At 44.3% G+C, this 16,796-nt stretch overlaps 1 protein-coding gene across 3 annotated transcripts in view; it reads left to right on the forward strand.

Moving 5' to 3' along the window:
- ARFGEF3 (ARFGEF family member 3) overlaps nucleotides 1-16,796 on the forward strand; it is a 174,278-nt gene that overhangs the window by 121,978 nt on the left and 35,504 nt on the right. For all 3 annotated transcript variants that reach the window (XM_070796259.1, XM_070796260.1, XM_070796261.1), the window contains 7 exons: nucleotides 65-215; nucleotides 2,226-2,543; nucleotides 4,533-4,666; nucleotides 8,512-8,657; nucleotides 10,115-10,294; nucleotides 14,371-14,515; nucleotides 16,107-16,229. In XM_070796259.1, coding sequence (XP_070652360.1) covers nucleotides 65-215; nucleotides 2,226-2,543; nucleotides 4,533-4,666; nucleotides 8,512-8,657; nucleotides 10,115-10,294; nucleotides 14,371-14,515; nucleotides 16,107-16,229 — 1,197 coding nt within the window. The remainder of the gene's footprint in view (nucleotides 1-64; nucleotides 216-2,225; nucleotides 2,544-4,532; nucleotides 4,667-8,511; nucleotides 8,658-10,114; nucleotides 10,295-14,370; nucleotides 14,516-16,106; nucleotides 16,230-16,796) is intronic.

A 16,796-nucleotide genomic window follows, 5' to 3' on the forward strand; every position in this document is an offset into this window, starting at 1 on the left:
ATTCTCACTCCCCTTCTGTCTCCCTTACTTGGACGGTACTGTAATGAATGTCTTTCTGGTGCAGTGAAACTAAAAGTGGAGCAGAAGCTGGAGCAGATCGGGAAGCTGCAGGGGGTGTGGCTGCACACAGCCCACGTCCTGTGCATGGACGCCATCCTCAGTGTCGGCCTGGAGATGGGCAGCCACAACCCCGACTGCTGGCCACACGTGTTCAGGTGCGCAATGAGGTCCCCGCCCTGCAGGCCTGCCACCTGCCTGCCACGGGGGTGGGGAAGGGGGTGCTGTGCAGAAGAAGTAGACTTCCATGCCTGCCAGCACTTCAGTGGTGCTCAGTCACTAAGTCATGTTCGGCTCTTTGCAACCCCATGGACTGTAGCCCTCCAGGCTACTCTGTCCATGGGATTTCCCAAGCAAGAATGCAATAGTGGTTGCCATGCCTTCCTCCAGGGGATCTTCCTGGCCCAAGGATCAAACGCATGTCTCATGCATTGGCAGGCAGACTCTTTACCACTGAGCCACCAGGGAAGGCCCTGTAGATTACAGTAAGTCACAGAGTTTGGATAAACGCTAAATGAGAGATTAAAAAGAGAAGAGGGAATAAGGGCCTAACTGAATATATATGTTGAAGAACACAGTGACAGAACTAAATTTAGAAAACAGTGAATTATCACTTGACATTGTCTGAGAGGCAGATATGTTGTCTCAGGGAAGAAAAACTGATTCTTAAACAGAGTCTGGTAAAAGACCACATAAGTTAGGTGAATAAGGCATATTTAAAAGCTGGTCATGTGTCAGTAACATAACATTCCTGTATGTTTAGTAATGTCTTTACTGAAAGGACTTTTGATAAATTACATGGATACGTAATAAATACAACTTTTAATTTAGCTAGACAAAGAAAAAAATGGAGTAGCCTTTTGTGCCAAAATTGGCCTAAAGTTTGGCTCTTAGCTTTACAGTATCAAAATAAAAGAACCTCCCGTGACACCTGTAAAATAAAAGCAAAGGAAGAGCACTACAGTCCTCCCACAACCAAGAAGAAAACCCTTCCTCCTCCAGCACTGGCAATCAACCAGACCTGAGACAAAGTAAGGACCACCATCCCCCAGCAGCAGGCACAGGGCGGCTGCCCGCCTTCTTACCCTTCTCCTCGGCATATACCCGCCGTCTCCAAGCTCAGTTCTGGCCAAGCAGCGGAGGGGCGCTCGGTAGCAGGATGACAGCCCCACGGCCAGGCTCAGGTGTCCTGATCTTGCCTAGGGCAGTGGCCTAACCTAGGTTCTGTTTATCATCCTCAAAGAAAATCCAGCCTTGAGTGAGTTTGGTTGACTTTCAAAGATCCTTCTAGGGTTGAAAAGCCCACAAGAGGCTTTTGTGGAGAGGAGCGTGTGAAAGGGCCAGGATGAATTGGTGTGGAGCACAGTGGGTTCTACTGTGGGGGCTGGTGACCAGATGTTCTCCATTGCTTTCACAAGCAAACAGGGAAAAGATTTAACTTGTACCTAAGCGATTTATTTGGATCAAAAAACTGGCCCAATTATGGAACATCAGAGTAGATTATCCAAAGTAGTCTTTCCTAGTAGCTGGACTTATCCTGGGATGAAGGGTCTCCAGTCCCAGGTCCTGTCAGGGAACAGTTTGTTTGGAAGCTGAAGATTGTACTACGTTGTGTCTTTTCTCTGAGTTGACTGTGATCAGGTGACTACTCCGCTCCAGTAGGGGTTACGTGGAGTTGTCAGGACCGAGTGGGACAAAGCTGGGCGGAATCCCTGAAATGAGGGCCCACTGTGGCCAGAGAGCCAGTCCACCATATGCATATTCATTCTGGGATCTCAGAGAAAGGAGATGTTTCCCAAATCCTAGAGCACAAGACAGAGAGGGAAGAGGGCCTTTTGGGAAAATGCATTCAAACAGCCAAAGTCCTGATAAGCCAGTATCTGGACAGGACAGACTGAGATGAACAGAGTTTTGTTCCCATACTTTCCCAGAGGAATCCCCCCAACTCCCACCTCCACCTCCAGGCTGTGTGGTCCAACTCAAAATAAATGTATATAGTGAGGAGAGAGGGAGCGGGGAGCGGGGAGGAATGCGGCCTTCGCTGGAGGAGGGCAGTGATTCAGGAGGGCCGTGAGGCTGGCCCAGCTCCTCCGTATCTCCTTGTGGGGTTGACCATGCTGGCCTGGCTGGCTGCGACTCAGCAGCTGCTTATGTGTGACTCTCTGCAGGGTGTGCGAGTACGTGGGCACCTTGGAACACACCCACTTCAGCGATGGCACCTCTCAGCCCCCGCTGACCATCAGCCAGCCCCAGAAGGCCCCCAGAGGCGGACTCCTTGGGGACCTGGAGAGTGAGGGCTCACCCCAGGAGCAGAGCCTGGAGCAGGAGAGCTCCCTGAGCGCGGCCCCCGTCATCCAACCGCTCTCCATCCAGGAGCTCGTCCGAGAAGGCAGCCGAGGCCGGGCCTCTGACTTCCGTGGGGGCAGCCTCATGACAGGCAGCAGTGCCGCCAAGGTGGTGCTCACGCTTTCCACGCAGGCTGACAGGTGCGTGCCATTCCCAACACACCTGGGGCGGAGCGGGGAATGGAAGGCTCCTCTGCTCCCCTTTCCCTGCTCCCCTCCCCCTCCCCTTCCCCTTCTCTCCCCCTGCCCCCCAGAGCACCCTTCCCCTGCTGACCACACTGCATCCTTCTCTTCTGCTCCAAAATCATTCCCAGGACAACTTGATTTGTTAGCCAGTCATGGAAGCCTCTTGTAATTTTTTTCAAGCCCACTTCTGTCTCACACTCAGTATGAACTCTTGTTTAGTGACGATGGCTGGAGGCTTTTGAACGGAGAGCAGGCTACCCAGGGCAAAGGTTCTGCACCTACTCTGTGTCCACAGGCAGCTTCCTCTCCCTGGGCCCTGATTTCTCATAGCAAAATACAGTCATAAAGTAACATAGGGTAGCCATAAGGTTCAATTAATAAGTTTGAAGCAGTTAGAACAGAGCTTGGCAAATAGTAAATGTTCACTATTTTTGATGGTAATATTTTAAAATCGTATACCCAAGAGTATGATCTATTCTAAATTGACGCCCAGCAACCATGTTAAGGTGAAGAGGGAGAAATCAGCAGGCATCCCAGCTGTTTAGTGGCCCTTCTTGATGTGGAGAGCGCTTTGGTCACCTTCACCTGGGGCCCACCCCTCTCTACTCCCCATGCTTGGTAGTTGTGCCCCAGACCACCCAGTACGGGTGCAGTGAGGCTCACACGGGAGTGCAGAGAGATGTAGGAAGAGCGTTGCTGGCTGGGCTCAGAAACCCAAATTCGTTCCTGGCTTTGATATCATCCAACTGGATAGTCGTGTCTGTGTAAATAGTTGCACTGAGACTCAGTTTCTTCATCCACTAACTCAGGACAATAATCCCTTTTTCCTGTTTAACCATTAAGGTGGCTTTGAAAGTGTTTTGGAATCTGGAAAGTGGTATACAGGTGTCAGGTGGGATGTAATATTCTTCCCACTAGCAAAGAAGAAAAAGAAATGACTAATGAGATCTAGAAACCAAATGGTATTGAAATTGCAAGCCACAAGAAAGATGTATTTGTTTCAATAATTTACCCATCTTAAAACCGTGTGCCTCATGTCACCTCTTCAGGGCCTTGTTATTCAACTTCTGTTGGAGACACTCTCCCTTTCACAGCACATGGCAGCCCAGAGGGCTGCTTGCCCGTCTGGTGTCATCATGGATTTGGAGATTGGGCATTGGGTTGACCCCAGAGCAGAGGGAGGCTGACTCGCCTCATTCCTCAAGTGCCACATAGACTGGTGTTTGGTCCATCATTCCGAGGTCCGGTGAGCCTCTGATCCTCCTGTGAGCCCTGCTGCCTGCATTCCCTTCCTTCTCCCTAACTCCTTCTAGAAATGTCTGTGCCCAACAGAGTGGAAAACAAGAAACTGCAAGGTCCATCATGTAAGGGAATATTCATTATTGCAGTAAATGCTTGAGCATTATCATGTCCCAAGGCTCTGGGTATATGAGTCAGAGGAGTAAGAAGGTCATTTCCTGCCCCAGGGGACGTACAGATCAAGTTGACCCTGCTTCTGAATCCTCCTCTGGGCCAAGTCCAACATTATACTCATCAGTTGAAGCCCAACAAAAGCCTTGATTAATTTACTGGGATTTTCTTTACTATAGTTTATGAAATCGAAGTTAATTGTGAGGATTCCATTCCCAGTTGTTAAGCCTCTGTGAGTGATGCTTTGCCATCTTTCAACTTCTTGCCAAACATTTAATGAGTGCTCATCTCAGCTATGCCATGGGGCTACAAAGATTTTTTTTTTTCTTTAGGATGGTCTGTGCCCCTCAGATTAAAATCTTGTAATTAGAGCAGACTTGTACTCAGTAATAATAGATACAAAAATACCATACATTTCTTTATAGTGTTTACACAACATTTTTATTAATCACATTTAAGAAAATTACCATAATCATTTTGCATAAAGACTTTGCTGAATTGTTTCTAAGTAACAAGTCTTTTTCTTTCATGCAGGCTCTTTGAAGATGCTACAGATAAACTGAACCTCATGGCTCTGGGAGGTTTTCTTTACCAGCTAAAGAAAGCATCGCAGTCCCAGCTTTTCCATTCTGTTACGGAAACAGTTGATTACTCGCTGGCAATGCCAGGTAATTCTTTCCCTGCAGAAACTGTGCCATGAAGCTAGCAGCAAACAACCCAGATCTCTGATGCCAACAGCCTGCCTGAAGACTTGAACCCCCATTCCTTTCATACACGGTCACCCTGGCTAAGTTCAAGAGCAGATTTGTCGTGTAGAGTTGAGACATGATCTGTGTGGGTGGTGCTGGTAGGGGGTTGGTTATTATCCGTTGTGAATGGAAATGTTGCAGCCGCCACAGTTGCAGGTATTATCACTGTTGTTCTGCTAAGTTTTGCTTGTGATGTAGAAATGGTGTGGCAACTCGCTGTAGATAGCTTCACATGCACGTAGGAACTTTTCTCCGTATCACAAAGCACACACCTGCCTTAGCAGAAGCAGAAGCAGCTTCTAATTCCAGAAAGGCCTGGGAGAGAAAAATGGAACACTCAACAGAAGCCTCAAGGCCGCTCTTAGAAAACCTGCCCCGGGGGCATGTGGCTTTAATGGTGGGTCAGAATCACTGGGCTTCCCAGGTGGCTCAGTGGGAAAGACTCCACGTGCCAAGCAGGAGATGCAGTTTTGATCTCTGAGTCGGGAAGATCCCTTGGAGAAGAATGGCAACCCACCCCAATATTCTCGTCTGGGAAATCCCATGGACAGAGGAACCTGGCGGGCTACAGTCCATTGGGTCTCAGAGAGTCAGGACACAACTTAGCGACTAAATAACAACAGAATCACAGTCTTCATGGATGTTACCAGGTGAACACCCTCTGGAAGGCCAACATGTGGGAGAGTGGGTAGAGTTGTATTGAATCGCCCATGAGTAGGTCCCAGGTGAGTGGCGGGTTTTGCTCACAAATGCACTGTCCATCTACAGCCAGGTTGTTGTGCTGTTAACAGTGAGTACCTTGTTCCCAGAAATTCAGGCAGAGGCACAGAGCCATGTGCCAGGATCACACTGTGGTGGCAGGTTGAAGGGCACAGCCTCTGAGGTCCTTCCAACCATTAGGAATGTTGACTCTTACTGCAGATTCTAATTTGAGAACCACAGTGCTTTCCTGTGAGTTTTTAATAGACTTTAAAACCTTAGCTATATAAAGCCAACTTTCCAGACCCAGCCAACTGCCAGAGAATCTCTGAGCCCAGGGGCAACCTTCAAAGTATTTTGCATGGAGAAATCAGTACACTCTGAACTTACAAAAAAAAAAAAGCTGTGAGGGGCAAGAAGCAGCAGCAGACCTGGGAGGAGGATCAAATCAATCAGATCCAAGTTAAAATGCTGCCTTCACCGCTTATCAGCTGTCAATTTAGGCAAGTCAGTTCACCTTTCTGATCCTCAGTTTTCTAATCTCTACGTAGCAATAGTTCCATTTACTTCTTAAGGTTTGCTTTTAAAATTAAAGTGATCACAGACAGAACAGACTTGTGGTTGCCAATGGGGAAGAGAGGTGCAGGAGAGATGGATGGGGAGTTTGGGGTTAGCAGATGCAAATTATTATATATAAGATAAGCAACAAAGTCCTATAGCATAGGGAACTATATTCAATATCCTGTAATAAACTATTGGAAAATAATATTTTAAACATATACATATGTGTATATATATGTATACCTGAATTACCTTGCTGTAAAAATCACTGCAGATGGTGATTACAGCCATGAAATTAAGACGCTTACTCCTTGGAACGAAAGTTATGACCAATCTAGATAGCATATTCAAAAGCAGAGACATCACTTTGCCAACAAAGGTCCATCTAGTCAAGGCTATGGTTTTTCCAGTGGTCATGTATGGATGTGAGAGTTGGACTGTGAAGAAAGCTGAGCACCAAAGAATTGATGCTTTTGAACTGTGGTGTTGGAGAAGACTCTTGAGAGTCCCTTGGACTGCAAGGAGATCGGTCTTGGGTGTTCTTTGGAAGGAATGATGCTGAAGCTGAAACTCCAGTACTTTGGCCACCTCATGCGAAGAGTTGATTCATTGGAAAAGACTCTGATGCTGGGAGGGATTGGGGGCAGGAGGAAAAGGGGACGACAGAGGATGAGATGGTTGGATGGCATTACCGACTCGATGGACGTGAGTTTGAGTGAACTCCGGGAGTTGGTGATGGACAGGGAGGCCTGGAGTGCTGCAATTCATTGGATCGCAAAGAGTCGGACATGACTGAGCAGTGACTGAACTGAACTGAACTGACAGTAGAAATTGATGCATTGTAAATTAACTATACTTCAATAAAATAAAAGTGATTAAAGACACAAAGAACCAACACAATGTCTCATGCAGGGTAAACATTCAGTAAATGTCAGTGATTTTTGTTACTGTCATTTTGAAGTTTGTTTGATATGGCCAGGCTAATTAGAAAGGCATATTCTGGTTGGTAGAGGCTGATTGTGATCAGCATTTTGTGGGCATTGCGGGAAGAGCAGGAGGACATGAGCAAGAAGAGTGAAGAAGACTAAGGTGGCAAAGTAGTAGCAAGAAATCAGAGCAAGCAAGAATTGTACAGAAGCAAGACAAAGCAGGTTAGATCGCGTGTTACTGGGTAGCAAAGGGGCCTGACCTGCTTGGCAGGGGCTTCAGAGGTGCTGTTAAGGGCTGACAAAGTGGACAGCGGCTGTGAACGATGGGACGATAACTGCAGCCACTGTTGCTAAGAGTGGAGGGCAGGTAGTCTGTGCCAGGCCTGTGCTGAAAGGTTGTTGTTGAATCACGCGAATACACCGGGATTCTTGGACCCCGGAGGGGAAGAATTCAATCCGGGGCCAGAGACGAGGTTTGATCGCTCAGAGCTTTTGTGTAATAAAGTTTTATTAAAGTATAAAGGAGATACAGAAAGCTTCTGACATAGGCATCAGAAGAGGGCAGAAAGAGTACCCCCTTGCTAGTCTTCAGCTGGATGTTATATAGTCATTAGCAGTCTGTTAATGAAAGAAAGGAATGTCTTAAAATTCAGAATGGCACCAGGCCCCTCACCCATAAGATGCATTTTGGGATAATCTTGGCGCCAAATGGTTTATCCTGGGCCATAAAATGATTAACTTGAATCTTGAAGAAGGGCAGACCACCATACAAATAGTTTCATTTACATAGATTAGGGGAACAATATCCATACTGGTTTGTCAAGTAGGTTCTGGGCCGAGAGGCGGAACCGACTTGGAGACAGAGTTTGGGGTAAAGGCATAGTACATTAGCATAGCTTAAGACGAACATTTCCATAAGAAAAAGGCATTGGGTATCTCTAGGCGAAACCAGGTGTCATTATGGCAACACAGTATTTTGAGAGAAACCTCCCTTTAAATTTGTATAGAGAAGGAAAAAATATTGCTAGTTTGTTTCCTCCTGCCGCTTAAGAGAGAGAAAAATGTCTGACACTTGCAGGCTATTTCCTCCATTTGGAGACCCCTGGCCTTCCTGCCTGTTACCTTCTCAGTGCTGAGTACTTTTGAGTATTGGTCATATTTCATCCTTGAAGTAACTTTAAGGAGAAGGCACTGTTATCCCACTTTTACAATGAGAAACCGTGAATTAGGTAAACTTCCAGTCTATGGTAACCCAACTGTTAAATGATGGAGCCAAGATTTGGGCCTGGGCAGCCAATACCCTAACCTTTCTATTGATACTTAACCACATCATTCCTCCTTATCACAAGTATTGTTCACACTTGTCACAGCAGGCACTAGGGATGCTGTAACCTTGTCGACCGAACTCCTGTTCATGCTTGAATCCGGGCTCCTTTCCTATCTTGGAAAATTCACACCAAATAATCCTACTTATCAACTGTGACTCTTTGATTTTCATCCTCTAGCCATGCTTAGACAGGTCAAACTATTTCTGAGTTTGGGATTGATGGCTTTTATGGTCTTGCCTTCTTGTAGGAGAAGTGAAGTCTACCCAAGACCGCAAAAGTGCCCTCCACCTGTTCCGCCTCGGGGACGCCATGCTAAGGATCGTGCGGAGCAAATCGAGGCCCCTGCTCCACGTGATGCGCTGCTGGAGCCTCGTGGCCCCACACCTGGTAGAGGTGAGCGCCCTGAAAGTGGGAGGCCCAGGGACTCCAGGCAGGGTGGGGACAAAGGCAGTGTGGCCACATTGCCTGGTCACAAGCATCATCATTCTCTGATTACACCCCATGGCTCCTATCAACCCAATGGTGGCACTGCCCTGGTCTCACTCTGACCCTTCTTTATACTTATGTGACTTGGCTGGGCACCTCATACAGCCAGTTTCTTATTCTTTATGGTCTGCTACCAGCCTTAGTCTGGCAATTCTTTTTTGTACGCGAACATAACAATGTCTTTTGTTCCTGCTGGGCTCCCCTTTCTAATAGCTAAATATATTCCCTCTACATAGAGGAACCATACATCCTGGTTTTCTCAACTGAATTAACACTCCTAGGACCTCTTTGACTTTCCAAAGGAAAGCGGTTTATATGATAAATTATATGGTAATCTAAATATCCATCTAAATATCTCAATACATGGTGACTGGCTACTTCTAAGTTGATGGGGAAATTGTTGCCCTGTTTGACAGTGGTAACTAGTCTGTATAGCCCTTTAGCACTTAATCTAGTAGAGCTATGCCATAGCTCATCTGGTCTCTCCTCTAGCCAACTAGCCCTGGCTTGTTCTTGTGGAATTCTTAGGATTCCAAAGGAAAGCAAGAGGGCAATTCCAAATCAGAATTATTTATTCAGTCCTTTACTTATATAATGCTTGTTATTATATAATATCAAATATTATATAAACAAAGCAAGTCACACATCCAAGCCCAGGGTCAGTGTGGGAGAGGACTACTAAAGGACACAGATACAATGATGTGAGTCAATTAATTCACTATTGGTGCAGTCACCCCACATCCCGAGGGACAAATGACTCATCTGATCTTCATATGTTTGAAGCACAGCTAGCAAGGATACCATGGGCAGTTTCCAGACAAGGTTCCAGTGTATTTAGTCAGCGTGTTCTATACTGCCCCCCAAAAAATGTCACATTACTGGGAAAAAGAAAAAGAAGAAGAAATTATCGTACTGTGTGTGTGTTAGTCGCTCAGTCGTGCCTCTTTGCAACCCTATGGACTGTAGCCCGCCACACTCCTCTCTCCTGGGATTCTCCAGGCAAGAATACTGGAGTGGGTTGCCGTGTTCTCCTCCCGGGGATCTTCCCAGGGATTGAACCCCGGTCTCCTGCCTTGCAAGCAGACTCTTTATGGTCTGAGCCACCAGGGAAGCCTGGTTATTAGAAAATCTTAATTTTCTAGAAACTTCAAAGTGAAACTGAAGATGTGTCTGATCAGTTGGTTAAATTATTTAAAATGCAGTTTAATGTGCTGTTCACTGATACTTACTCTTGAAATCTTTTACTTTAGCAGAGTTGCTGCTTCCACTTCCCTCCAGGAAGGTGGGTTAGGAAAACCTTCAGGAACCAGGTTCTTAGTTGCCCGAAGTCCTGAGGGTGTTCGACTCTCTTGTGAATTTTGCAGGCTGCCTGCCACAAGGAAAGACACGTGTCTCAGAAGGCGGTTTCCTTCATCCATGACATACTGACGGAGGTTCTCACGGACTGGAATGAGCCACCTCATTTCCACTTTAACGAAGCTCTCTTCCGACCGTTCGAGCGTATCATGCAGCTGGAGTTGTGTGACGAGGACGTCCAAGACCAGGTCAGCGTGTCGCCGTCGCGGCCCTGCCATCTTTGCCATAGCCTGCCGGCCCTCACTGAGCAAACCGGCAGGACTGCTGTGTGAGCGCTGCAGATTTCATCTTTCCAGCACTGTAAGCCTGTGTGAAATCAGGGACCAGAAGAGGTTAAGTAGTTTAGCTAAGGATATATGATTAGTGATTGGTGGAGCTTGGATTTGAACAAGGCACCCTGGCTATACGAGTCTGTGCTCTCATACCCACACTGTACTCTTAACCACGGTCCTGCCCTCTACGGAAAAACAAATGGTGAAGAAACTAGAGACTTCGTATCTTTCTTATGATGATGATCTAAGAATACAGATCCTCTGTCTCTGAAATCTACTAAAAATGTTAAATAAGGGCTAAGCTTTTTATTTTAAATATACTGACACACAGGCAAGAAAGTAAGGAATATTAAGATGCCCAAAACTAAGTATCAGTGGGAAGCCAGAGAAGCAGAGCTCTGAGACTGGATTGGCCATGAGCAAACTGACCATCAGGTAAAGCTAAATGTCTGCCTTCAGTCAAAAATAATTGACTCATTAGGAAATAACATGTCATGAATACAGAAAGAAAAGCAAACAATAAAAATAGACACATACACCCTCTCCAGCTCCCCACCAGGGATCTAGATATTGCTGTTATCAGAGACTGACTTTAAAATAACTGTGTTTATTAAAATTCTAAACAATCATTTAGAACAGGAGAGATTTTGGCTATGGTGGCATAAAGAAGTTAGCAGATCCTCTCCATAAAAATTTAGTCTACAAAAATAAAAAATTGTCAAAGGCATCCATTGCAGGGCTCTTGAAATTGACCACAGGCAGATGACAAATTGAGTAGCATTTATGCTGAAAAATAGTTCTTGCCAGAACTTTGGTTAAGGACAGTGGGAGCCTGTGACCTTCTTAGTGAAGGTGGAAGTCATCACTTACAAGCTATTGATAAGAATAGTAATTTGACCAGTGTAGGCTGACTGGGAAAATCAGCCTTTCTGCTTAAGAGACAGACTCGATTTGAAGAAGACTACTGGTTTGTCCACTAGAAAATATAGATTTGGTAGGAAATGAGCAATAGAATACTACAGTGTTGCTGGCCTAAGGTTGCAATGGTGAACCAGTAACAAACGTAACATGAGATTCTGGAAACCAGAGATTTCATAGAAGGACAAGGTAAATTCCTTATGCATCTCTAGCTGACTGAAATATGGACATATATAGGATAGACCGTCTAAATCCCATCAGAAAGCAAAACACCAGAGAGAGTTATAAACTGGCTGAACTTTGAATATTCTCCCCAGCTGATTGGCAGAGGGCAGTCTCCTTAAAGGCTCAAAGTATTTGAGCGAAGTCTCTGCCTACTTCATCAGCTTATGACTAACCTATGCAGACATGAAGACAGCACTAGAAAGTCAGGCTGAAAAATAAAAATAAAGAAATTTAGTAGAGATACCAGTGCCTCACACCATGGGAAGAGCAGAGATAGGGTCTATAGTATAAGTCTGAGCAGTTTAGTATAAAAAAAAAAAAAACAAGAATAAATCAGAATCCAGCATTGCTATAATATCTAAAATGTCCAATGTTCAGCAAAAAAAAGTATGAGATATTCAAAGAAATAAGAAACAGTGATGTATACTCGGGGGTTGGGGGGAAGGGTGGACAATAGAAACTGCCTTAGAGTGAGACCAGATGTTGTATTAAGCTAAAACCAGGATTATTTAGATCCAAAATTCTGATTTGGAGTGGGAAGAGAGACAGACACAGGATCTAGAAGAGGTGGTGACCCTTACCAATGATACGTTCATGGTAGAAATTATAGAATATTTAGCCAAAGAAGTTCAGCACATGTGATGGGAAGAGGGCTCTGTTTAGTGTGTCCTGGCTGTGGCTTGGAATGTTGAATTAGGGGGCAGAGACTTTGGAGCAGCTACTGTAAGTATGTTCAAAGCATTATGTTCAAAGATGACAGTGTCTGAAAAATAGAGAATCTACATAGAGAAATGGAAACAGAACAAATACAAATTCTAGAGTTGACAACAACACATGAAAAATCCACTAAATAGGCTTATCAGCAAGATGTGAAATGGTAGAAGAAAGAATCAGAATCAGCAAGATTGGTGTAACAGCTCAAAAATCAGTCGTGTATCTTTTTAGTAGAATAAAGGATTAAAACCCTATGGTTTTATCCATCACTCATTTTAAATGAAAAACTTTCAAGAAATGAGGAATAGAAAGGAGTTCACTACTTGGATGAAAGGAGTATTTGAGAATCGAATACCAAACTTCACACAATGGTCAACTGAATGCTTTTTCCCAATAACTGGGAACAAAGCAAAGATTTCCACCTTTACCAATTCTGTTCAACATTATAAATTTTACTCACTGTACCGAAAAATTAATGCCATCCAGTTTTTGAAAAACAAAATTGTCTTAGTTCATAGACAACATAGTCTTATAAATAGAAAATCCTAAGGAATTTATTTTTTAAATTACTAGAATTAATAGTGAGTTTAGGTTACTGGATATAAAAACAACACATTAAAGTCACTTGCATTCCCATATCCAAGATGTAAGTTATCAAAAATTGAAATTGAGAACAATTCCCTTTACAAGAGCATCACAAATAAAATATTTACGAATTTAGCAAAAGATGTTAAATACCTGTATGCTGAAAGCTACAAAATATTGCTGAGAAAAAAAAAATATTCAAACAAATTATGAGAGATGCTACATTTATGGATTGAAAGACAGTATTTTTATTTATTTTTTTTTATTTTTTATTTTTGAAAGACAGTATTTTTAAATAGCAGATTTCCCCAAGTTGATATATAGATTCAGTACAATTCCTATCAAAATCTCAGCAGACTTTTTTGAAGAAATTGGGAAGTTTATGTGCAAGTTCAAAGGATCTAGAATACAGAAAACACATTTGAAAAAGAACAGTGAATCTGGAGAATTTACACTACCCAATTTCAAAACTTAAGGAATCTACACCACGGAATATTGGTGTAAGGATAGACTTATTGATCAGGGGAACTGAATAGAAAGTATAGAAATAAATTCTCACATTTATGGTAGATTTTTGACAAAGATGTCATTGCAGTTCAATAGAGGGACAGGATATTCCTTTAGCAAATGGTGCTTGAACATATGAAGTAAAAACGAATTTACACCCTTTCATTTACCATACAGAAAAAATAACTCAAAATGGGTCATAGGCTGAAATAAGTGCAAAGCCTATAAAAGCTTCCACAGAAAGCATGGGAGACCACCTTGGGTTAGGCAGAGATTCCTTAGAAATGACACCAACAGGATCTGTAAAAAGAAAAATTGATGATTTGGACTTCATCAAAATGTAAAACTTTTGTTCTTCAAAAGACACCATTTTGGGGCTTCCCTGGTAGCTCAGTAGTGAGGAGTCTGTCTGTCAATTTGGGGGACATGGGTTCGATCTCTGGCCCTGGAGGATCCCACATGCTACGTGAAACGGCTAGGCCCATATGTCACAACTATTGAGCCTGTCCTCTAGAGCCCAAAAACCACGACTGCTGAGCCCACCTTCTGCAAAAAGGGAAGCCACTGCAATGAGAAGCCCACACACCACAACTAGAGAAAGTCCATGCACAATAAAGACCAGCACAGCCAAAAAATAAATGATTTTTTTAAAAAGAGACTATTTAAAAATAAAAAGACAAGCCCAAAGCTGTGAAAAAGAATTTGCAAACCATGTGTCTTGGAAAGGGCTTACATTTAGAATGCATGAAGAACTCAATGATAAAAAGACAGTAATGAGAAGACAAAAACCTAACTTCAAAAACAGCAAAATATTTACAAATAGCATGTGAAAAGTTGCTTAGTGACACTTAGTAAAATGCAAATTAATGCAGTATGGTTGCTTATTTAGAAGACTTTTGAGTGAGTTTGTCTAGGTTTTGATTTTTCTCTTGCACTAAAATTAACCCAGAAATAGGGAGCCGGGAAGCACACCTATCTTCCCAGAAACTCGCCTGCTTCTTAGAAGGAAAAGGCGCCAACTGCTGCCCCCTTTGCCTCTGCAGGTTGTCACGTCCATCGGGGAGCTGGTTGAAGTGTGCTCTGCCCAGATCCAGTCAGGCTGGAGGCCCCTGTTCAGCGCCCTGGAAACGGTGCACAGCGGGAACAAGTCCGAGGTGAAGGAGTACCTGGTGGGCGACTATTCCATGGGTGAGGCCGTGTGTGGATTTTGCATCCTGAAACTTGTTTATTAGTTCTACATTCTAATGACTGTAGTTCTATGTTTTTTGGTGGAATCTTAAAAAACTTTGTCTGTATAAGATCATATCATCATCAAAAAGAGGCCACGTTCCTTTCTGATTTGGATGCATTCTATTTCCACTCTTGGCTGATGGCTCCGGCTGGGGCTTCCGGTTCTGTGTTGAATGGGAGTGCTGATTTTGGCTATGGGGCAATAGCTCTTTATGTCAAGCTTCATGCTATCGAAAGAAGTTGGAAAACAGGGAAGACTGGCATTCCGTTGTTTTATCAGCAGGAAATGGTGTAGCAGGAACACAAGCTCTGAGTTCTGCCAGCAGGTTGAGAACCTTGAGCGTTACCAGGCCCTGCTCTCAGTGACAGAGGAGACAGAAGGCTGAGAGACGTAGGTCATTTCACTTACACATATCTGTGTTGAGTTCATTCATAAAACCAAAAGGGAAAAATGTTATCCACTATCTAAGAAGCAGCAGAAAATATCCAAATAACAGGGAATTCGAATTAGGGAGATGGGGTGTGGCTGGAAATAGATGGGCAGCCATACAGTAGGCCCAGTGACCAGGGGTTGGGTCAGGGGCCTCCAAGACTAACCTTGCATTTAGAGACCCAGCAGAAGGACTCATGGGACTCAGCATGTAGTTATGCCAAGATTTCTTACATAGCTCAGACTTATTAATGGCTCATGGCCAAGGTTTATTACAGTGATATGGTAAGGACAAGCCAGATCCTAAGGGGAAAACACAGAATCCGTATTCGGGCCTCCCTGAGCTCTCCCCCTCCCTTGAGAATCCCACGGAGCACTTCACCTCCAGTGGGAAAATGAAGCAGTATATATGACCAGGGGCAGTGTGTGAGCCTTTCTACACAGGGAAGCCCATTAGAGATCCAGCTAAGGGCTGGTCACTTAGGTACCCTCTGCCCAACACATCCCAAAATCCATACTTCCTTGCGGGGGTGTTGGGGGGAGGTGTTCAGATCAAACTGTGTTCTTTGCCCCAACCATCCAGGCGCAGAGTAAACCATCCAATTAAAGGACTATTCGGTGAGCCAGGTTCCCAGACCAGCCAAGGGCCAACCCTTGAGGCAGGCCTTTCTGAGGATAGCAGCCTCTGAGCCTTCTATGTTAGCTCTTTTCAGCACAGGTATGAGTAAGTTAGTATGTGCCATCAGGGGGTTATCGAAACCTTCCCATACCTATAATGATGGTGTGCAGGAGAATTCCAAAGGACCACATGTTTAATGGCCCTGTGTAGACCTACACATTGCTCAGCCCTGCATTCAGCCAGCTTTGCCCTCATCTGTCTGCTAAGCTCTCCTTTTAGCCGTCCTACAGCTCCCCCTGCAGGCAAAGCTGAGAAGGACAACACGGGAGCCAAGCCGGTTATCCAGTCAAAAGACCTGGGCTTTGCTCCAGTAGATATATATATATATCTATATATATATATATATATATTTTAATGCTCTTTGGAAGGTGCTGGGAGTATGGGCAACCTGAAGGGTAGACACCTAACTTTCTTAAAACTCTGTAACCTTCCTCCTTCAGGAAAAGGCCAGGCTCCAGTGTTTGATGTATTTGAAGCTTTTCTCAATACCGACAACATCCAGGTCTTTGCTAATGCAGCCACTAGTTACATCATGTGCCTTATGAAGTTTGTCAAAGGACTGGGTAAGTGGAGCCCCCCCTTCCTGCCTCCTGACAGCTGGAGACCCTTATCCGTATGGCTTTGTGTGAGTTGGCTGCAGGCGTCCTGGGAGAGAAGCAGACGGTGCTATGCTGTGTGCTCAGGAGCATAGAGCACAAAGCTTTCTGTAAACACAGCTTGGATTCTGTCCAGGGTTGATATTTTTCATGGTGTTCATGGAATAATTTTATAATGAAGTGTGTCTTCATATATTATTTTACTCCAACTTCTTTTTGAATCCTAAAACGTTCACTATTATATTTAGTAATTGCTTTTATGCAGGAAACTGCTGTTCTCAGTGTCACATAATTAATAAGCCTAATTAGAGTTTGAGTTCCCAGCTCTTAAGCAAAAGTTACGATGCCTTCCCCCAGACTCTATTGATTATAAAATGTAGTTTGAAAGTGTAGGAGTCACCCTTCCTTGAGATTTCGTGTGTTTTAGGAAATACCTACCTGATTTTTAGGCTTAATTTAGAAATACTTTAACACAGTAGAGTGCTCATTGGAAAGAACTCCAGTGCTGGGAAAGACTGAAGGCAGGAGGTGAAG

Source organism: Bos indicus, chromosome 9 (genome assembly GCF_029378745.1).
Source record: "Bos indicus isolate NIAB-ARS_2022 breed Sahiwal x Tharparkar chromosome 9, NIAB-ARS_B.indTharparkar_mat_pri_1.0, whole genome shotgun sequence".
Taxonomy (NCBI): domain Eukaryota; kingdom Metazoa; phylum Chordata; class Mammalia; order Artiodactyla; family Bovidae; genus Bos; species Bos indicus.